This window comes from Fukomys damarensis, unplaced genomic scaffold, assembly GCF_012274545.1.
Source record: "Fukomys damarensis isolate Sample0158 unplaced genomic scaffold, DMR_v1.0_HiC HiC_scaffold_15, whole genome shotgun sequence".
Lineage (NCBI taxonomy): Eukaryota > Metazoa > Chordata > Mammalia > Rodentia > Bathyergidae > Fukomys > Fukomys damarensis.
The window spans coordinates 17489445-17513201 of record NW_022900927.1 but is presented as its reverse complement, the minus strand read 5'-3'; the positions used below and the strand labels follow the sequence as shown (position 1 = coordinate 17513201).

At 43.2% G+C, this 23757-nt stretch overlaps 1 protein-coding gene across 6 annotated transcripts in view; it reads right to left on the bottom strand.

Moving 5' to 3' along the window:
* Nucleotides 1–23757, bottom strand: part of Amn1 (antagonist of mitotic exit network 1 homolog) — a 77700-nt gene that overhangs the window by 38830 nt on the left and 15113 nt on the right. For all 6 annotated transcript variants that reach the window (XM_033763621.1, XM_010628536.3, XM_010628534.3 and 3 more), the window contains 2 exons: nt 16065–16209; nt 202–419 (listed from right to left, as the gene is read on the bottom strand). In XM_033763621.1, the coding sequence (XP_033619512.1) occupies nt 202–419; nt 16065–16209 (363 nt within the window). The remainder of the gene's footprint in view (nt 1–201; nt 420–16064; nt 16210–23757) is intronic.

Here is a 23757-nt window from a genome sequence, read left to right as displayed (position 1 = left end):
TACACACTTCCCACTCATGCTACTTAATGAAGGAGATTATGCCAAATTATACTATCATTTTTTTTTTTCAAATTATAATTAGCCACCCCAAACATGAAGCGGCCAACAGTTCCAACAGAAACAATTAATGATGTTCTGACTGGTCATGGAAACACATGAGTCCCGCAGAAACCTTTCCTTCCCGGTGTGTCGGTTACTTACCTGAGTAGCTGAAAAGTCCACATACTTCAACAGCGAGCAACTCTCTCCTAACGCACACAGGGACACGTCAGTGATGCTTAGGCAGCCGCTTAAGTCAACAAACTCGAGCAGCCGGCAGTTGCGTGCAAGAGCGAGGACTCCTTCATCAGTGAGGCTGCAGCATCTTTTCAGAGAAACCGCTTCCAGATATGAACAAGATGAAGCCACAGCTTTTATTCCTGGGTGGAAACACAGATCAATGGGCTGTGTATGCTCTTGTGGGCTATGAAGTTAGCGTCTCCAAAGTCCATGGCAGAACCTCAAGGGGGCGCCAGCGAGCTGACCAACTTTTGCCACGGGAGCAGACACAGGCAGGTTAAGGGGCATTGTATATAGAACTGGAGGCTTATTTTATAAAGATGACTTTAGGAACGAGCCATGACTCCTGACCTAACATGCTCAAGAGCATCAGGTAAGCCTTGTAGGTTGTATGCTAGATTTAACTGACCATACACAGCTCGATAAAGAATGGACCCAATTTAGTGCTCTAAGTCTTCTCATTGAGAACACAGGAAGAAATGTCGCCAGCCAGTCCTGCTAAGTCAGCCAGTCTGACGGCAGAATATCCTCCGCTCTACTTTATGCCACCTCCCTGGGTTTGGAGAGCTCTCCACACATCAGGGGCAGAGCACCAGGACTCTGAGCAGCTCAGCCAACCCAACTCTGTGCAGTGATGAGAGTTTTGGCTGCCTGCCTGCCTACTGAGGCAACCCCAGGGCAGCGCCCTGATGATCTGACACATGGCACGTGACTGAAAAAGTCTGACTGAACTCTTACATTTATAGCCACAGGTGGCTGGTGGATGACCCTGCTGGACACCCCAGTTCTGCAACTTACACAGACTGTATGTTAGTATCCCTGCCTACCATTCAGTAGTTGTGTGGTGTGTGTGTATGTGCATGTGTTCATGCAGAACCTTGTCTGTGAGTTACTTGTACAGCAATACTCGTTGGCAAAGTCATGGGACAGGAGACCTAGAGCCCTCATCTGCTGGTCTTGCTGACTAACCACACCAAGATGCAGAAACAAACCAGCTAGAGCCAGTTCTCTAGGGCCAGCATGCACAGACAGCTCTGGGGTCAGTGAATTATAAACTTTCATATCTGAATGGAAACATCCAACTCAAGAGTCATGAAATTAAATGACCAAACGTGGAAAACCATGAGCAGTGTGTGACAATTAGTAGAGGCTTGGTAATATGTAACTTTGCATTTACCAAAACCCTCTATTTCACCTCCTTCCCTTTAATTAGTCACACAAACTGTCCTAAGTTTGTGTCAGATGGGAATGAATATATAAATAGGGGGTGTGAAATTGTACTCATCCTTCATCCTCCCCAAATAAATAAATACTAGACCTAAGATTTGCAGTGGAAGATGGATGTCCTTGTCACAATACTTTATATAAAACAACCAACCAATGGGAATAGAGAGGGTTCCTCTTTTAAAAAGCACTGGTTGAGCTGGGTGTGGTGGTGCACGCCTGTAATTCCAGCACTCGGGAGGCTGAGGCAGGAGGACTGCTATGAATTCGAGACCAGCCTGGGCTACATAGTGAGTTCCAGGTCAGTCTCAACTACATAGTGAGACCCTGTCTCAAAAAACCAAAACTAGAACCAAAAACAAAAAAAGCACTGGTTGTAGTCCAGTTATACTGGTTCTCCACTAAATTTTTATTTTCTTGGAAAAGTTTGTATGGATCTACTATCTTAACCATTTTAAAGTCACAATTCAGTGGTATTAAGTAAATGACTAAATTAATTTGGCCTCAAAGATAAAGCAATATATTAATATGAAAAAGCATTAAAAACTACATGAAATAAAAGTCAAATTCAAATAGTGTTTATGGAGAAGTGGGCATAGAATGAGGTCACAGAAGGAAAGAGGTGGCTTATGTTTTCCCCATAATGTTTTAAAAACTGAGTAAAGTATGTTAAAAATGTTAAAGCTTAACCAAACTGTGTTTTTAGTGCATAAGTGTTTATTGTATCATTTCCAGTTTTATCTATTCTCTTAATTTTTTATTTTGACCCAATTTTTGCAGTGCAGACAAGCTGCAGACCTGGTAAAGGTTGTCTGTAGACAAGTACCTGTCTTGTCTCCAATGTGAGCAGCTACAAGGCCAGAGCACAGTGGTGAGACTAGGACTACTGTCTCTACACTGGTCTCTCCGTCTCTTTTTTATTTTAAAGAAAACCATCATATTAACTTATTATTAACCTATCAATGAGAAACTTCCTTCTTAAAGATTTAGTTTCCAAGTCACACTGAGTAAAATGGATTTTAGGAAACACGGCAGTTCTTAAAGACACGACTATTACTGGCTTCAGGCCTAAACTTGATAGAACTTTTGTAAAGACATAGACAATATTAAAATATAGAATGACTGCTCTTCTACCTGAAATCTGCTTTGCTTAGTTCAAAATTAATAGACATTAGAGGCAACAGACACAGAATGGGACATCTGGCCTACCCTGAGATAAGAGGGCACATCAAGACCCTGAGTACTGAGGTTTTATAAAACACATGATTGTAAAAGTGTCAAGGTAAAAAGAACAATTGTTTAACTTTGCTTCCCTGACCTTGAGCACCACTTCCCCAGGCCTAGGATAGCTAGGTGAATCCTAAAGGTAAACATCCTAACTACAAAGAATTGCTACATCTGGGTTAAAAGTTAACTGTCTTGTGACTGTGATTTGTATATCAGTAAATGTTAACTGAGGAAATGCAATATAACCACCTGAATGAGATCATGACTATGAAACCCTATAAAAGGAGCTGTAAGCCAGTACAGGGTTGATCTCTGGCACTGCTCTTAGTGCGATTGGCCTTTTGTCCACAAATTTAACTTTTTATTATTTTACTTCCATTATGCATCTCTGCGCATGTCACTTACCAGTTCCTTCCTCAACAAAACATTACAAATCCACAACACAATATCATTTATGTTATTATTATTCTTTACTGTTATTTTGTTTTTTTGACACAGGGTCCCACCATGTATGTAGTCCAGGCTGGTTTTGAACTCATTACGTAGCCCAGGCTGGCCTCAGACTTGCAATGATCCTCCTGCCTCAGCCTCCTGAATGCGGAAATTACAGGAATATGCCATCACACCCAGTTACTTTTAGTGCTACTTAAAATATGAAGTGTAACAAAAGGACCAAAAGCAAGTTTAAATAATATTAATTTCAGATTGTGCTCTTTTCAGGTGCATGTGTAGCCTACTGCTAGGAAACTGAATCACTGCTTTACACACTACCAGTGTTCACTGAATGGGACCTAGAAAAGAGTCTAGCCAACCACAGTTCAACACTTGACCTTGAATATATGTGCACCAATGTTTATAGCAGCACAGTTTCTAATAGCTAAAACTTGGAAATAGCCCATTTGCCCATCTGCTGAAAACTGGATAAAGATGTGGTTTTTCTATAAAATGGAATACTACTCAGCCATAAAGAATGAGAAATTAGAGTCATTCATAGGAAAATGGATACATATTGAGGATATACTCGAGAAATAAATAAGTCACACATGTGTAAATACCAAGGAGCCTCTCTGGTGTGAAAAACTATAATAGTAAACAAGAGCCTAATGGGATAATTAATAGTGTGAAATAAGAAGAAAAGGGTGAAAGGTGTAGGGAAGTGGGAATGGTAGGGGAAAGGGAACAAGGGAAAAGAAAAAAATATGAGAAAATGAAAAAATGGAAATAAAGTGTTTTTAAATGGGGAGGGGAAGAGGGGGTGAAGGGAGGGCAGGGACAAGGGGAAAAAATGAGAACCAAGACCTGTCATGTCATTCATGTACAGGATCCCAGTAATGAATGTAACTCTACTGTATACCTAGATTGTACCAATAAACTCAATAAAAAGGAAAAAAAAAAGACTTGACCCTGAGATTGCACACTGATGGCTTTGCTCATGGAGGCTTCTTTAGGTTTGGAAAACGCAAACAAAAGCCTCCAGTCTTAGGCGACTGACGTTTGTCCTCAGAATGGCACAGGTGGAACAGATAATGAAAGCTACTCCCTGTATCCAGGAAGAACCCACTGAGAGCCCAGTGACGTGGAGACGAAGGGACAGACTGATTACCTACAGCCTGACTGAGTCAGTGTGCAATGACTTCCTCAGGACAGGAAGGGAGCAGCTAGGATGCAGAAGCAGGACAGCGACAGCCCATGGGCAGCAGCAGTGCCTGAGGAGGACCCAGCACTGTAAGTTCCCAAAAATGTGGTAGAGACAGATAACAGGTAGACACAAAGGACAAGGAGGACAAGGACAGAGACTCTCTGAGGGCTTCATCACAGGAAGAAGACTGGCTTGCTGGAAATCCTAGGGACAAACAGGAGCCCTGCCCTATGTGTTCCTGCAATCTGTGTTCTCTCTACCTTTACTTTTCCTTCTAAAGTCAGGTGACAGCTGCTTTGTCACAAGAAGTCCTCAGCCATTCACTGGGTCCCTTCTGGCCCTCACCTCCAGAAGCAGCAGCCAGCACTCTACTGTGAGCCTCTCCCCTGAATGGGTTTTGCTGGGAGGAGTACAGAAACTAACCCTGGCTTCTGTGCCCCCTAACTACTACCACTGTAGCCTGCTTCCTGACCCTATTTCCTCTCCTCTGCCTCTTACTCATCATAGAGCAGCCTGGGTCCTGAGGACCATGGCTTCAACTGTAAGACCTGACTAAACTAGAGCGACTCCACGTTGACCAGCAAATGACCCAGAGATTGTTGTGCTCCCCCATAAGATAAGTAATGATTGATTGTGAACTAATAGGTAACTGCTTGGTAGTTCTGGGAAACTAGATAGAAACTGTAACAAACATAAAGACCGAAAGTAAATCACTCCACTCCTTGTTTGTCCATAACTGAATGTTCTGAACACCACAATCTATAAAACAATGGATAATTGATCTGCTGACCATTAGTACGTAACGGTCGAGTACATGATTGATGACTACCAGCTCGGATCAACTGACCACTTGCCTTTGTTCCCTTCCTGTAAGTTTCAAGTGTTAACTCCCCCCACAGCCCTATTTAAAAAGCCTCTGACTCTGAGCTAGTTGTCTCTCTCGGCTACTTGGCTCTGGGAGTGCCATCTGGCCAGACTAATAAAGGTCTATTTGCCACTTAATCCAGTGTGTTCCTTCCTGGGTGATTCTCGCTGTCCGACAAGCTCCTGGTGCCTCACCGAGCTTTAGGGCTCAGCATCGTGGAGGCCTTTCGGCTCTTCATGCTTCACAGAGTAAAAGTGAGACTTTAGGTCTTACACAACCTCATCCACGCTGACCAGTAATGTCCACACAGCAAGTCCAGAGCAAGTAGTGCTGTTTTAAATCATGCCAAAATGTCAATATATTTAAACTCCCTAGAAGCATATCAGATGAACAAATACCATCTCGGCCAGTGGAGAAAACCCAGGTTCTCCGAAGTGGAGGCTGTTGTGACCTCACTAAAGCTCTTGTCCTCTTTGCACTTGATGTCCCTATACAACAAGTGGTTTCTTTTTTCTTTCTTTTTTTTTTGGTTCAGGGGATCAAACTTGGGACCTTGTGCTTGTGAGGCAGACAGTGGAATCACTGAGCTAAATCCCTGGCCCAACAATAGGTGGCTTCTCATTGGCAGCTGTGGTTGTGCCACCTCACCTTGCCCCTACCTCTTCGTCACCTCACTTATCTCCAGTGTCCATGAATTCTGACTGGAGGCATCCTCACTTTAGAAGGTCTGTCTCCGTCCCCTGCCCACTCTCAATCCAAGCTGTATGAGTACCCTTCTTTGTCCTCAGAATTATAGGCAATGAAGATAGAAATTAATAAAAGGGGCTGGGCCCTCAAAGAGGTCATTGAAAGGCAGAGACATCAGAATTGTGGCTAGAAGCAAATCTAAAGAATGAAAGGCTGAGATTAAAATCACAATAGCCAGACTTACATACTTCCCTAAGGGATGAATGGAAACTTGAGATTATATTATAATTGGTACCACCCAGTCCATTAAGTCCAGATATACATCAGACACCTGGGTTGGTGACCAGAACACCTAGGCCAATCCCTCCCTCCAAACATTCCTGCTTTAGAAGTCACAGACAAGCCAAAGTCAATGATGTTAGCCATATGCCCTTGCTAAGTGCCCTGCTTCCCTACTGGATTGGTATTAGCTAAGCAGCTATATTTGTAATCTTATAGGTTGATTATAGTTTCATTATGGCAGACCAGAGCAGTTCTGTGCTATAGCCAAGTGTTACTACTGCAGATAGGTCAGTTGATTAGATATCATGTAGGCGGTTAGCCAGGGCCAGGCCAGGAGGGGCCAACATGCAAGACAATCAAGACACATTCAGAAGTCCAGAATTGTTAAAGGAGAGGAAACCACCACACCCATGTAGGATAAATTGGTATCAATCACTTGGGTGGGGGACAAAGATCTTCCAAGAAAGATCTCTGACCCACCCCTTTCCACTGAAAATCCTTGCAATCCTTGCTCATTTTTTGTACACTTGCTAAGTGACTTGCTTCCCCATTGGATCCCCACTTAATCAATGTTACTAAGTAAATCTTCTTGTTATAATCTTACTGGTTGCTCATAGTTTTGTCCACCACCTGATTTCTCATTGGATCAAATATCACCTAAGTGATTAAACTTGTAATCTTACTAGCTGACTATCGTTTTGTCCCACCTTGAACTCACCTTACCTCATGGCTTTGTCCCATAAAATACCTTTAGGAAGTTGGGTGAGCGGGCAACCCACTTTCCGGTTTTCCTTCTGTCTCTCTTAGAAGCTGTCTTTCTCTCAATAAATTTTCCTATTTTTTTGGTCCTGGGGATCAAACTCAGGCCCTTGCGCTTACAAAGAAGGTGCTGCAACCACTGAGATAAATCCCTGGCCCAGATTTTCCTACTTTTAACCTTTGTTATTCTAGAATTCATTATTTGATTTTAGAGAACACAAACTCACATTTCAGATACGTAGCAGGTTTGGGAATCACATCTGTTCCCCGTATCATTACAGCTCAGTGCCACAGAGGCCCAGTTGAATGTTACAGTTCCGTTGTAGAGACAAAACTGAGTCCATTTTGAAAGAAATGACTCCATTTTGTGGTCACCCAGTTACTGGAAAAGTCTCAGAGTGCCCCTTTGACCCAGTTCTCAGAAAAACCCATGACTGCTCCTGTAAACTGTAGCCAGATGTTCTTTTCTGCTAATCTTGCAAGAACTTGTGCTTAGGACAGGGAGGGACATCTGGCCCTGGCCAATAGAATAGAAACACACCTACATTTGCAAAATGTTAACCAATCAAGCATTGACCCCTTTGAAAAACCCCTAGACCTGCTTCTCTGCTGATAAAAAGCCTGTTTGAAATCAGGATTGGGACTCTCGGTATGGAACCGCTGTGTCAGTGAGGTCCGGGGGTCCAAGCTCTAGCTTGCAATAAACTCGTGTGATTACATCGGACTCGACTCCTGGTGGTCTTTGGGGATATTGAGATCTGGGCGCAACAGCATGTTGCAGCTAGGTGCCAAGGCTTGGAAGGCACCGTTGAGCTTTAGAGCTCAGTTTCACAGATCTTGTAATTTGAAGACATGAAAATCCGACAGTCAGGTGAAGAGGTGGAAAAAACCTTTATTACACCAGCAAGACCCCAGCAGGCCCAGAGGAGTCTGAGCACTCTACCAGAAACGAGGGCCTCCTTATATAGGGATCTAAAGGGTAGGTGAGCATTCGCACTGAAGCAGGAGGCAGAGTTACAGACCCCTCCTGACAGGGAGCAGAGCTTAAGAGAACCTTCTTGTGAGGGGCCAGAGATTCACAGAACATTCCTGAAAGGTCACACAGTCAATCACAAACCATTTTGATACACTGGGCACAAACTGAGGAGTCACAACATTCCTGACAGGAAGCAGAGCTTAAAAGAACCTTCCTGTGAGGGAGCACAGTTTACTAGAACATTCCTGAAGGGTCACACAGTTTAAAGAGTCACAGACCTTTTTTTTTTTGGTACCAGGGATCGAACTCAGGACCTTGTGCTTGTGAGGCAGTCACTGGAACCACTGAGCTAAATCCCTGGCCCAGTCAAAGACTATTTTGATACAATGGGCAGGAGTCCAACAGCACAAACTTACATTTCCAAAACAAAACATTATGAGGGGGAAAAAAATGGAGGCAAGGCAAGGGCCTGCTTGACCCACATTGTACCCACATTTGTGACTTGGCTGTATAAGTTACCCCACAAAGGGCCCTGGAAGTGACAACACACTTCCAGGACCCCTCCTATCTCTCAAGAGCTATTCACATTCCCCAATAACCTTTCTTACCCTTAACCTACTTGTCCTTCGGAATTCATTCTTTAATTTCAGAGGACATCTGACATTTTAGCAGGTTGGGAGTCATGTTTTATGATCGCCAACCTGACTCCATTCATGTAAACTGACTCCCAGTGCCCCTCCCCAGCCCCGCCTTGGGAGTCCCCTCAGTTAATGCCTAACAGACCAACCACCACATTCTCTGTAAATCTGCAATTATGTTACTACCTTGGAAAGAGAAGACTCCTACGCCTATGTGATACTTTGGTTTAACTGTGTGAAACTGACCCTGACTCCCACTGATTTAGTAAAGTTTTGCTCCTAAGTTCCCACTTGTGCTCCCCCACTCCTCTGACCCCTCCCCAAATAGAAGAACCCTTAAAAGGATCCGGCAAACTGCCTTTCTTCATTCAGCCTTTTTGGAGGCCTGAGCCCAGTCTGGATCAGTTGGCTATAATAATAAAGGATACCATTTAATTCAGAGTGTGGTACATCTATATAGTTCCAACTCATCCGACCCTATTACAATTTCTCCTGTATCATCAGGACACTAGTTTTAAGCTCTTCTGTTGCAATTATCACCCTATCTTAGACCAGGCTGTTTATGGGGTCTCCCCAGAGAGGGTCCCAGTTCCCTGAGGACAGGAAGGATCTCAGATGCCCTAAGACAAGAGGACAGTAACCCCCACCCTGTGGCATTGGTCCTTCTGGCCTCAAGAGGGGTCCTTCAGCCTGCATGGTGTGTGGTCACGTTATTTCAGAGGGAAGGGGATAGATCCTATGGCTTCCTGTCCCCTTTCTCTCTATTCCTACTGTCTGACCATACTGGTTTGGATATTGCCACGGTAACCAGCAGTCACAGAAGACTGATTATGACCTAGCTCACCATGAGCCACTGACACTTGAGTGCTCAAGATTCCCGCATATCTCCTGTTTGTGCTCTAGGAGTTGGATCTCCCGTGTGTGCTCCAGGAGTTGGTAGTGAATTTTCTCCCCAATATCTCCCATTTTTCCCCCGTGGAAGCTTCCGGTGTTGACAGAGACTCTACATTAGCTCTTCAACCCCATGGCATCCACATCCCCTAGCAGCGACCCCTCTGACGCAGAGGACTTCAATTGTGAAAACAAATCCACACTGAAGCTCCCTGGGGATTGCCTCCCCTGTGAAGAGCTCCCATCCTGCGAGGATATCATCCTTCTTGAAGACATGACACCCCCTGAGTGTTTTTCAGGCGACCTCATCTATCCTGACCAAGGCAGGTGGGGGCCTGAAGGGAAAAAGAGACGGCCCAACCTACAACAGTTACTTCGGGACGACCCACAGCAGATCTACAAACTAGGTATCTCTGTGGCCTGGGCTGACAAAAATGGTTTGGAAGACTCAACCACTCATGATGAAGAAATCCAAAAGGATGACAATAAAAATCACCAAAAAATTCAGAGAAAGAAGAAAGATGAGGACTGCGATGTCCTCAATCTTACTATGGTCGAAGGCCTCGGGCCGAGCAGCTGTCTCCCTGCCCAGCTCACTCAGCAGGAACACGAGGTGCATCCTGACTCGCCCACGTGCAAATCATCAGGAAACACAGATGTCGGCCCATTCCCAGAGCTGCCTGCGACACCGAAGGGACAGGAATGTGCTGAGGTGAGCCGAGCTGCCTCCCAGACAGCAAGGGCCAGGCCCGACGGGGAGCAGGTGAACAGCACCGATCTGGGCGGGAGGGAGCTACTGTGTCAAGACCAGCAGGAGGCCGAGGAAGACAGCAAGGAAAGGACTTGGGGAGGAGAGGCAGGGAAACACCCAGGGGCACAGGGGCGAGGAGGGCAGAAACGAAGGGAAGCGCTGATTGTGACGCCAGTGTGAGTGTGTGTGTGCATGTGCGTGTGTATTCTGTCCTTCTGATTATTGTGACTGCACTGAAGTTGCCTCCTCTGGTAAAGGATGTGAACCCATGAAGGAGCACGCATCCACTACATCTGAGCTGTGGGCATTACCTATCTCTAACTCATTCTCCTCTTCTCGGCAGAGGGCAGGTAAGGCGAGCAGCAGCCGCAACTCAGGCACCACAGAGCCCTCCACCTCCTCCCCACACCTGGGGGACCACGGCGCCAGACTACTGAGCGCCGCCAGTCGGCTCAAGCGGCGGGCCTTCCACTGGCTGAACCACAGCGTCCTTTCCATGGGACGCAGGAGACAGGGCCCTGAGCAGGCCACCAGGAGCTGCCCTCAGCAGGCTCCACACAGACGTCGATGCCTCAGAGGCAAAAGGGTCCAGCCTGACGGACCCCCTGGGCAGTTAGGACCCCGTATGCCCACATTTTCACGCTATGTGCTACCCCATCATGAAAAATTTGAGGAAGATTAGTTCTTAATAAAGCATGTTCTTGTTATCTGTGTCTGCCTCTTCCAGCAGCTTGTCTTCGCTCAGGCTCAGAGTAAACAAGTGGCCCAGAGGCCCTGGATTCCCTCTCAGGAAATGTCAGGCAGGTGACGCATCCTAAATGGAGTTTTGGATGCTTTTTACCTCTCCCCATTCTTACTGCATTGTACCCTATTTATGGACATGGACCTCTCCTCCCACGTCCAGGAGGCACCAACAGGACCCATCTGACCCCACCGAGGTGGGAAGGTGTGGGCTGAGCCGGGGACCGGGGCATAGGCCAGTGGGGCGGGGCCCTCCCAAGCCCAGTTCAGTTCCCGAAGCCAGACCCTGCTTCTCCTTCCCCACAGCACCACGCTGGCTCTGGGATTCGGGCTTCCGCATGAGCTCCAGCACGCTGGTGGGTCTGAGCGTGCTGGATGTCAAAAGTGGTCCATCTGGGAGGAACGGGAGGGCTGGGAGTCCTCACTCTCACTTTGCTTTCCTCATTCTCAAGATGGGAGCGTTAGTAACGCACACTGCACGGGCCATTGGCACCATTTTTCATCATCCTAAGGATCTGCCCGGGATCTGACTGAAGGCCATGCAAGAGGGAGAGTGCGTCTGCCTCACGGAATTATTTCCTACATGGAAGCAATCCATGGATACCAAGAGATAAGCATTTGAGGACAGCTTGATTTAAGCCGGTCCCGTTCTCACTCCACTGCACTCTGATTTCTTAAACTCATCCACAAACTGGCACTACAATGATCTCTAGAGGCCGACTTCTTTGAGGAAGACTGTACTTCCCCTCTGGCTCTGGCTTTCACTGTTATTGTCAACAGCTCCCTCCCAGGACCCTGATAACAGTCCCCACCCTCCAGCTTCACCAGCAGCCTGTCCTGCAGAGTTCCCAGGGACCAGCTCGTGAGTCTTCACCTCAAATGCGTTCCTCTGCTCCATTTCATTGCCCTTCCTCTTCCTTCACCCCGTCTTCCTCCTGCTGCAAATACTTAGCACACAGGAGCACCTAATCTGCTCCACCTCATCCAACAGGAGAAAGAGGATGGAGATGTGGCTCAGGTGACTTCTTTAAGAGAGAAAGCCAGGGAAACTCATGCTTAACAGGGCTAATATGTTCACTATGCCGGTCAAATACCTCTCATAATGGATAAGCTAAAATAGCTGTGAGACTTGATAATATAAATTTAAACATGAGAAGTCTCATAAATGCTTATTAAAAACAAGTACTGTCCTTAGAGGTTCTTAAAGGATATACAAAGACAATACATCTTGGTCTATGGAATGTATTTTCATAAATCTTGATCTATGTAAACAGTTTGAAATTGCTGTCTTCCTGAGTCATAAAAGTTGCTCAGCATTATAATTCTGAGGTAGAAATCCACATACAATGAAAGAGAGGCTTTCCCCTAGGGACTGCTTGAGCTCTACCCACTACAGATAGATAGGTCACCTGGGACTGGAAAGGCAGCTGCTGTCCCCACCACTTTGGTTTTCTCTGCGCCGGTGGCCAAGGTTTCCCTGGGTGCTACTGTGCCGCTCCACACTCTTGCTCTTTTCCTCCATTACTTTCACTCAGACAAATGTCTTGGTGACAAAGGACTTGGGATGTCAAACAGTTCTAAACGACTAGATTTCTAAAACTAGTAGAATATTGGAACAGGTTTTGAAGGAATTGTGAAACTCAAATATTATTGTTAATATTCTTGTATGTATGACTGAACTGCCCATAATTAAAAGGACTTTTTTTTTTGGTACCAGGGATGGAACTCGGGTCCTTGCGCTTGTGAAGCAGGCACCTGAACCACTGAGCTAAATCCCTGGCCCTGTAAGGACTCTTCAAAGGGTTTTCTAAAAAGAAAATTTAACACATTGATATGAAAGCAAAAATCTGTCTCATGTAACGAGGTTTTCTTAAAACAATTATAAAACTAAACAAAAAATTATAGTTACAAAACTGTCTTAAATGAACAAGGATTTCGTTTTCTGTCGAGATTATTTCTTGTGTTTCAGTGTTAGACTTTTGACTACTTAAGGAACTGTGCCTTAACAGAGGCAGTACTTAAGTTTCTGTTAGCTGTAAAGTCTTACCCAGGGTATCAGTTTACACTCTGGCTCTATGAACCACTTCTTTTCGTTTTTGATACTGGGAATTGAACTGAGGACCTCATGCTTGCGAGGCAGGCACCATGCCAATGAACTAAATCCCTGGCCCTACTTTATGCAGTTGTATTCAGTACCCTTAAACAGAAACCCATCATTTGCTCAATCCTGCTACTTCAAATCTGGTCTTCACCTGGTCTCTGCAGATTTGTTAAGAGTCTCACTTCCCCTTGAAAGCAGAGGCTATGTCACTGTGTAAGGACTTCTGTGTTGCTGTGGCTCATCATGACTGGCTTTTTTATACATGCAGTGCATGTGTTCATATTCCACAAAAGCACAGTTCTTCTAGAAGACAGTTAGGAAAACTCCTTGCCTCACTATTGTATTACAAGCCAAGACTATTGTGACGATAGCCTTTTTTGGCCTACGTCATTCTTTGTACTAAAATGAAGTCTTACGCATATCTGGAAGAGACAGCAAGGAGAGCCTAATGGTCCTGGTATAATAATGTCAATCATAAATACTATGCTAGAATTGCTGAGTATAAGGAAAGTGACGGAACATCTTGTCAACTGCTACACTTTCCTCACAGTTCAGACCATGGCTATTATAAATCTTTTGCCACCCACAGCTGTGATTCTTTAACACATTGCACCCACACTGACAAAAAGGATTCTAACATGTACCCTCAGATAACAGATCTTGACAAAAGTAGGCCTGTAAGTATGCATCTTGTCTCAGAATTATTATACTAACTTGACTGCCTTTGTTCACTAGTTTTCATAGTTGTTTGCAGGTTTTCAGTTTACATAACAAATAACTAACTCTGAAAAAGCACAAATTCCTGATGATAGGGAAAACTTTCATAAATGACAAAAACCTATGAAGTGTTACAATATAAAATGGCTTCTGCTGTTTCTAACAGCAGTTTGTTTTGTTTACCTTAGAACTAATAGGCACCGAAGACACTAACTGCTGACTGAGGCATTTGGTGTGACCCTGAGATAACAGGGCACAGCAAGGTCTTGAGCTCCGAGACTGGAGCCACCTGGTCGTAAAAGTGTCTAAATGAAAGAACCCATTGCTAACATTTGCTCCCCTGACCCTGAACACCCCCTACTTATGGGCTAGAATAGATAACTAGGCAAATCTTAAAGGTAAGGAACTGTTATGTCTGGGTTGAAAAGGAACTGTTACGTCTGGGTTGAAAAGATTAACTATTCTGTGGCTGTGATTTGAACTGTGAGAATGAAATGTAATTGCCCAAATGAAGTCAAGGCTGTGAAACCCTATAAAAGGAAGAGTTGTAACCCAGTGCGTCGTTGATCCAGGCACGGCTTATGTGTGATCGACCCTTATCGATAAGTAAATTTATTATTTTACTTCCATTCTGCTGCCTCTCTGTGTGTCAGTTACTTATTCCTTCCATAACACTGACAGTAAAAGCATGTCTTTTCCCCATACCAAGTGAATCCTACTCTGCAATAGAAGCTGTGAGTTCTATAGTTTAATCCAATCCCTATACCCCCTATGTTTGCTATACAGTGGATCCTTGAGTTATGACCGGCCTGACATACGAACAACTTTGGTTACAACCACAACTGTAGTTTTAACTTACAAAGTCTTGAGTTATGACCCCAATGCTTGCCGCTTGTGCTTGCAGATGGCCTCAGACACAGATTTAAACCTTAAAGAGTACTGGAAGGAACATTACAACACCCTTTCCTGTGTGGGGTTAACAGAAATACAGGTCCAATGTCTCTCTAAGGACACTGAGATCTGCTTGGAAGAAAGTGTGGCCTAAAATTATACAGGAGAGAGATTTCTGAAGACAATTTACCAACTTCAGTTACAACCAGCCCCTGGGAACAAAGTGAGTTTGTAATTCAAGGGTCCACTGTATTATGATGATTCTCACTTCTAACCAAGATGACTGCAAGGGACAGCCAACCACCCATAGCATTTCTAGAAACCTACTCAGCCAAAGGAGCACTTCTTTTTTATTCTGAAAATAAGATGCAATTCTCTCTTGAAAGATAGAACAACTACACTGCAAAAAAGGTTAAAAACTCACTAATTCATGCAATAATAGCCCTGAAAAATGCAGTTTGGCTACAAAAAGCTATGCATCACACAGGCTGATAACAGAGTGCCTGGTTAATTTAATCTTCTGAGTAATTCTGTTGTAATATTATATCAAAAAAGCTTGGGCCATGGATTTAGCTCAGTGGCACTGCATCTGCCTCGCAAGCACAAGGTTCTGAGTTTGATCACCATTACAGGGGCTGGGCATGTGGTGGCGCACACCTGTAATCCCAGCACTCAGGAGGCTGAAGCAGGAGGCACTGTGAGATGTTCTGAGTTTGATCACCATTACAGGGGCTGGGCATGTGGTGGCGCACACCTGTAATCCCAGCACTCAGGAGGCTGAAGCAGGAGGATCACTGTGTTTTCAAGACCAGCCTGGGCTACACAGTGAGTTCCAGGTCAGTCTCAACTACATAGTGAGACGCTGTCTCAAAAAACAAAAAAACCAAAGGGGTGGGGGCAGGGATTTAGCTCAGGACTACCACAGCCAGGAAAAAAAGAAAAACTTTATCTAAAGTTGAATGGGTCATTTATCATTTCACTCTTCCAGGCAAAATATTTCAAGTATAAACATTTCATGTTTTGCTTTTAATTAATTACTTTATTATTATCTTTATTATTATTTTTTTGGTAAGGGGATTGAACTTGGGACCTTGCACTTATGAGGCAGGTGGTGGAACCACCGAGCTAAATCCCCGGCTCAACATTCCATGTTTAACTTAAGTATGTTTAAAATACAAGGTACTGACCCAGCCTACATATTTCTTAACTGATTTGCAATACAAATTCTAACTTGGGTTATTTTCCTCTTTGTCTTAAGAATTTTATTAATAAATGTAATCCCTATTTCTTTGACATCATCACACATCTCCTAACACAGTTTCCCCTCCTTTACTCCGAAATGATACCAGCAGCTGAAGAGCCATCTACGCACTTTATTTAGTGATAACAAACATACCTTCTGAAGTTATGGAACCTCTGTTTCCTTCTGAGGAACTTAAATTCAATTTCTTCAGTTTTCTGCAGCTACACACGTGCCGGAGAGCAGCATCAGAGATATCACAACTTTGTAGATATAGAGTTTGGACTTCGGGATGTAAAATCTGTAACAAACACATGACTTTGAGAAATAAATTTTTCTGCAAATGGAAACATTTATCTCACCATCAGTGTTTTGGGGATCATAACAGAAAAGTGGCTAATGGACAATATAGCAAAGAACACAGAAATATCCGTGTGGAGACAGATCTGTTAGGCTAGAAAAAACCAAGTGTGCTTCCAGCTGGAGCTGCAGCATTCAGGGACCCCCAAGTCCTTATGGGGCACCAAGCACTGCTGAGGTGGCCAGTGTAAAGCGAAGACCACGAGACCTGAGAGGCATCGCCCCTGAGGTGAATGATTCCCTTGTCTTGTAGCAGCTGACTGTTGAGAAAGACTCCACTGTGTGCCTCTGTGCTTGGCACGAGGAGTCCTTGTCACTTACAGGAGAGCTGCTTATCTAGGACATTTATCTTCTTTACTACTGGGGGACCCAGGGCAAACCAACCCTGCACCATTCAGTGTATGGGGGGATGGTAAGTACAAGTCAGTTTCAAAACATTCTGAACAATCTTCCTGGTGGTATGTTTTTTCCTTTTCCTTTACTGTTTTCCATAATGGAAAAGGTTTTATTTTTCTGAGTATAAAATAATGTACCAATATTGTAAAACATTCAGATAATATAGAAGTTATAATAAATAATGAAAACAACAATTTCTATGCTGGGGACACTTACCGGGAGGGATACTATTATATGTATTATTTAATATTCTCTTTTTCTGTCTTCTACGCACATACACACACACCCTGAGGAACTATCATTCCTACTTTATAAATGAGGGAAACTGAGGCTCTCAGAGAGTTTAGGAAGTCAGCATGCATGCTTTCTAATGTGGTATTGGAACCTAGGTCTTTCTAATTCCAAAGTCTACTCTTCTATTTTATAATTTAAAAATTATTTCTCTTTATTTTTGAGATGGGCATGTCATTCTGTTGCTCAGGCTGGTCTCAACTCCTATGCTCAAGTGTTCTCCAGCCTCAGCCTCCCAGTAGCTGGGACTATAGGTGCACATCTCTCCTTTTTAAAACCAATGCTTTTAAGTACTATAACAGTGATGGTAAATTGTTTAGAGATGAGCACCCAAACTGCAACCCAAAACCCACTTATTTATTGTAACCTGCCAACACTGCAATCAAACCTGAATACTGAATTTTCAGTTTAGGAAAAAAAAATAATAATACATTTACATCTTTTGTCTTGAAAGAAAAACACAGTAACACGTGTGCCATAGGTTTGCCACCACTGCCCTACAACTAAACTGCCCATGATCTCAATATCCAGAGATAAAATTATGTCAGTTTTGATTTTTATTTAAAATGCTGTGGAAGAAAGTGGGATCAAGCCGGGCATGGTGGCACATGCCCATAATCCCAGCACTTGGGAGGCTGAGGCAGGAGGATTGCTGTGAGTTCGAGACCAGCCTGGGCTACATAGTGAGTTCCAGGTCAGTCTCAACTACATAGTGAGACCCTGTCTCAAAAAAAAGAAAAGAAAAGAAAAACAACAACAACAACAAAGAAAGTGGGATCAGAGTGTTTATAAGATAAGGACTCTTTACAAAATTAAGTGCGGTACATACTATTCCATTTTACTCCAGTACTGCTAGTCACGAAATGTAACCCACAGGGGCAAATGCTTAGGTTGAACACTAGGTTCATTTAGGGCCGTGTGTCACCTCCACTGGCAAACGCTTAAACTGGACATCTGGGTTGATTTTGGGGTGAGTTCCGCAATGTGGCATCGTGAAGAAGAACCTGTATTCTGCAAAGAGACTGCTGGTATCTGAACCTGTGACTGTTTTGTCTCTTGCTGTGCTCATATTTAATAGGAATCCTCCATGGTAAGAGTTAAAGGCACCTTGCCTATAATACATATTGTGTATGACTGAGTTAGCTCTCCATCACTGTGACAGAATACCTGAGAAATACAACTTCCACGGAAGATTTACTTTGGCTCAGTTTTAGAGGCTTCCCTCCATGGTCAGCTGGATCCACTGTTTCTGGGCCCATGCTGACAGGACATCATGGTGGGAGGGTTTGGGAAGCAGAGCTGCTTCCCACACGATGGGCAGGTGATGGGGGCTGAAGACATAACAGCCCCTTCTAAGGCCTGGCCCAGTGACCAGAATACTCTACTGAGGACCCATGTCCTGGAGTCCCCAGTGCATCCCTAGAGCTAGCACCAAGGCTTCTACACAGAGGCTGCTAGGAGGCTACAAAGGCAAACCGCAGCAATAGCAGCTTTATTTTCACCAATAATCTGATGAACATATTTTGGTGCTTTTCTATTATTTTATTAGGGTTTATACTAGTAGTAAAATTGAGTCAACTGCTACAACAGTGAGAAAATTTTGAAAATTTTGATAGTTCACTAGCACAGGTTAAAAGGACAGTTTTTAAAGTTATCACCCACACTGGGTAATAGCCCTGTGAAGTTGCAGTTCAGAGTGCAGCCTCAGTTATTCGTGGAGATTTCCTTAGAACCTGAGAAACCCCTGCAACTTTGTAGAAACCTCAACTATCCTCTGCAGTTGTTTTTGTGGGAGGTTTGCAGTAGCCAAACCCAGAGCATTGTTCAGTTCTCCTTGCTGCTGATTGGTGGCTGCACTGCAACCCATCTCCAGCAGATGCAGCATTCCTGCATAGTAACAGGCTGCTGTACTGCATGTAGTTATCTCAAGTGTTTCCGGGTTTTGTTCCTCCTAAAGCCCTAAGATCCCTAAGGTGCCCCCCAAACACCCTGTATCTTCTAAGGCTTTATTAATACAGTATTTTATTAAATTAAAAATGTAAAAGTGGGAGACATAGCACATTTAGGGGCTTAAACTATACAAATAGGCACTCATAGACATTTTCCTGACCATATCTGAAATTCTCCGTTTTTTTTTACAACTCACAGGAGCTCTATCTAGGAAGGTATGTGAATTTCGAGGGTTCACAGTTGCTGTTTTGAGGTCTCTGCAAAACTAAAATGCAACTCACTTTGATTACTTACTAGAGAGGTTAAATATCCTTTCATATGATATTGATCTGATCTGAGGTGTGAACCCCTGATCGGAGGGCAAAAGCAGAAATTAGCATTTTCTGGTACTTGGGGCTCGCTGCCTGAGAGCCCAGCACTTCAGGCCTCCGTTTCCTCATCAGCTCAACAGGGCTGATACAGACCCAGGCATGGACCTTGAGACAGTATGCTTGCCACTACCAAAGAGAGTATACAGGAGACAGGGACACATCTGGAGGACACAAAGAAAGATCTGGAGGCCACTGCAACAAAGCATCTGGAGAACACAACTATTTCAAAGGAAGAACAAACTAGATTCCTGATTCCAGAGCAGAGGAGTTAGAACACAGCAACCAAAGATATTAATAAGGATAATAGTTTGCTAATAAAAATATTGTAAGATGAACAATAAACCATACTAAGGTAAACTGGAAATATACATATGAAGAAAACAACTGGAAAAGAACCATACAGATGAGCTAAAAAGACTGGCTGAGGAACAAACCAGCCAGTTAGTAGAGGTACACACAAGTCTCCCTCCCTCCAGACCCAATCCGCAGGAGTCTTTGTTCCTGTCTATTCTATCTCTGGATTAGATTATCTCTGCTGCCCACTAATTCTTGTCACTTAAGGATTAAGTGCACAGCAAAGTTAGCTAGAAATGCACAAGTCCTCCCTTCCCCATTACTCCCTGGTCTCAAGTTAGAGAAGAAAGTTACACTTGAAAGGCAGTTTGTTACAAAGGATGAGGACAAAACAAAAACAGACACAAGACTCTTTAGCCAAAACACTTTGATCATATTTCTCTTCTTCAGAGCCACTGGACTGAAACTCCTGCCAACTATGTGAACAAGACAAGATGTGTACAGCAGATGGTTCAGCAGAGGCTAATTTCTCAGAACCCATATGACCAAGGCATTGCCCACATATCTTTCCTTGAATGTGCCTGTAAAAAACTGTCCCTCAGGGCCAGGGTACCAAGACATTCCTAGAGGTGACAGGTGCCATCTTCTATGAGCTGGCTTGCTGCTAAGAAAGTACCTTCTTTCCCCAACACTCTGCCTCCTGAGTTACTGGATCCACTGGGTGACAACAGAACAGAATCTTATGTGGTTATACTAAAAGAAAATGCAAAGGAGGAAGAGAAGATGTAGAGCATTAAGAGATACGTAAGATTACGAGAGGAGTGCTACTACACGGATACTAAGAGTTTCAGAAAAGTAAAATTAAAAATGGAGAGGTGGGAGTTGAGCACAGGGGTGCACATCAGTAATCCCAGTACTACAGAGAAGACTGAAGTAGGCAGTTTAGAAGTTGGAAACCAACCTTGGCAACTTAGTGGTCACCCTGGCTCAAGAAATATGGAAAGAAATGGAGAGGAAGAAATAATACTGAGAAAATATTTTTCAGAAGATGAAAAATTTTCATATTGAAAGGGCTGTTGGGTAAAAAAAGCATGATTCTTTTTTGGACAAATAGAAAAATTTGTGAATTCCTTTCCTGTAAGGCTGCATGTGTGTATGTTGTGTGTGTGTGTGTGTGTGTGTGTGCGCTGTTATTTTATTGTAAGGCTGCATGTGTGTATGTTGTGTGTGTGTGTGTGTGTGTGTGTGCGCTTTGTTATTTTAGAAAGAAACTTTAACATATTTACCCTTTGTACGGCATATTGATAGTCATAGAATAATTTTACTTGCCTGTCTTAATTTTTGAACACCAAGTGATAACCAACAAAAAAAGAATTCATGTCCTTTTTTGCAAAATCAAGGAATTTATTTCTCATGTCTCCTATTCCTTTGCTTTTTCTTTTTTTCTCTTTTTTTTTTTTTTTGAGACAGGGTTTCAGTATGTAGGGGCGGGCCTTGAACTCACTATGCAGCTAGGCTGGCCTCAAACTCACAGTGATCCTCCTGCCTCAGTCTCCCAAGGGAAGGGATTATAGGTGTGTGCCATCACACCTGGCTTTTGCTTTGGTTTTTTAACCAAAAAAGTAAAATAGCCTATATACTGAGAAGCTGAATTATGAATTTTTTCAATTATCAAGGACTGAAAAAATTGTTTGTTCTTTAGTCTGAGCACTTGTTAAATAAAATTACACATAGTTTGGAAATAAACCAGTATGAAAAGATCACACTATCTTTAGAATCCTATTTTCCCCAATATAAGACTTACCTAGAAATAAGCCCTGGCATGATTTTTGAGGAAGCTTGTAATATAAGCCCTACCCCCAAAATAAGTCCCAGTTAAGATCATCAGCCAGATAAACACAGTGCATCCATTGCAACATAAACAGATGTACGAATTATAAAATATTATTATTAATATAAGAAGTGCTCATTTAAGGAGAGCTCTATTGTTGGATATGGGAGACTGGTGCCAATGGTTCTATAGGAAATCAAGTTGCAAGAAATTCAGGCCAGAACTCAGGGTCTGGAGAGTTGTGAACATGTTCCAGATTACATGACTGTATTTTAATAAATGTAGGTTTCGAGCTCAATCCCCAGTACCAAAAGAAAAAAACAGAAAAACAAAAAGAACAAAGTCTGTTTTTTTGTACATGAGTAAAGGCAGATTTTTGTACATGACTAAATGAATAAATGTAGTTTGTTGTACATGAAAAATAGGATACCCCTAATGCATCTTTTTTGGGTTTTTTTTGGTACTAGGGATCAAACTCGGAACCTTGCGTTTGCAAAGCTGGCAGCAGAACCAATGAGCTAAATCCCCAGCCCCCTAATGCATCTTTTGGAGCAAAAATTAATATAAGACTGGGTTTTGTTTTCAGGAAATATGGTATAAAGTAGGGCACGGTCTGAAAAGCCTGCTGGAATCTTTTTTCTATGGCTGCCACTACAACACACCACTACTAACACAGTGGCTTAAACAGAATTTGATTTTTTGGAGTGGTGGAGGCTAGAAATCCAAAAGCAAGGTGTTGAGAGCTAGCGTGTTTCAGAGAACTCTGAGGGAGGACCAGCACCGTGCCTCACTTCATAGCAAAAGGCCAGCAACCCTGGCCAGCAGGTGTGACACTCCAGGCTGCGCCTCTCCTCCCTAGGGACTCTGTTGTCTCCTGGTCCTCACAAGGACACACGTCATACTAGTTCTGGGCCACTCTGCTCCAGTGTGATCTTGTAACTAATGACATCTGCAAAGGCCCTATTTCATGCAGGTGCGGCACCACTAAGCTCCATCCCCAGCCCTAATGGTAAGCATAAGCCCTATTTCAAAGTAAGAGATACTGGAGGATGGGACCTCAATATTTTAGGGTGGCAGGAGGGAGTACAATTCAACCCAGAATGCCACTTAATAGTCAACTGCTTACCTGGGGAAATGGAACACTATCTGTTCTCCTGTTTGCTTTCTTGTTGTTGTTGTTGTTCTGAGGATTGAACTTGGGACCTTGAGCTTGCAAGGCAGGTGGCGGCACCACTGAGCTAAATCCCCAGTGCTGTTTGCTAATAATTGAAGCAAACCATCATTCTGTAAAGTAAGATACTAACTGTAGAAAAGTAATCAATGAAAATGCTTTTCCCCTCTATATATGTAAAGATATCTGTTCAGTAGAGATGACAGACTTAAGTGGATAGCTTTTTTGTCCTAAAAGATATTCTCCAATTTTGTGTCTAATTTAGTAAATTACCTCAGCTTCTTTTTTCCGTGTCAAGCTTGTGTATGTATAGATACAGAAGAGATCAGTTTCTTGGATACTCTTTTGGACTAGTTTTGCATCTATATGTTCTTTTATTCATGGGTTGTTTAAACCTTTGGTACCTGTATACTAGTTGTATAAGAACTATATTTTTTGACATTTTTAGAATTACATTTTAACACACTGAAAATTCAGTGAAAAAAATAACTTTTACACACCATTCATAAAATTAGTTATTTAGTAAATGTGGAGATTTAGTCAACAAACTATGCCATTCTGCACAGGATTTATGAGGTAACTTGAGGTGCCTGGACACTTGGCAAGCCAAGTGAAGAGAAAGCATACTTTCTCTGCCTGCATCTTAATGTTCTGCCAGAATATATCTTGGGACAAGGAAGTGGCTCTTGTGACTATTTGTCTCCTAATATTCTTACATATAAAGGCTTTATTTTGTGCTTTCATAAGCATAATACTGATTCTTAGAATAGTTGGAGACAGACATTATCTCAACAGCCTGAAGTCTGTACTAAGGTAATGTCATGATGTAATGATTAATATATCCGTTTCTAATTCTCTATAAAAAGACTAAGTCTCTTAAAATATAGCATGTGGTTGTTTATCCTTCTCTGCATCCCCTGCGTCCTGGTTATTGCACGACCCTTACCCAGGGCCCCCAACACACTAGACGTTGACAAGTAAATATAAGTAGTATAAAAGCTTGGGAGAAAACCACCAGTCTTGCATTGTTTCAACACTAGGCCACCTCCCTCCACTAGCCCAATTTCTCACCTGCCCTTGAAATGAAAACCAAGTTTCTCCTATTGGCCAAGCTGTGCTCTCGCTTTTTAAACTCAGTGATTTTTGAAGAGTTGGGTTTTTAGCTTTTTTTTTTTTTTTTTTTTT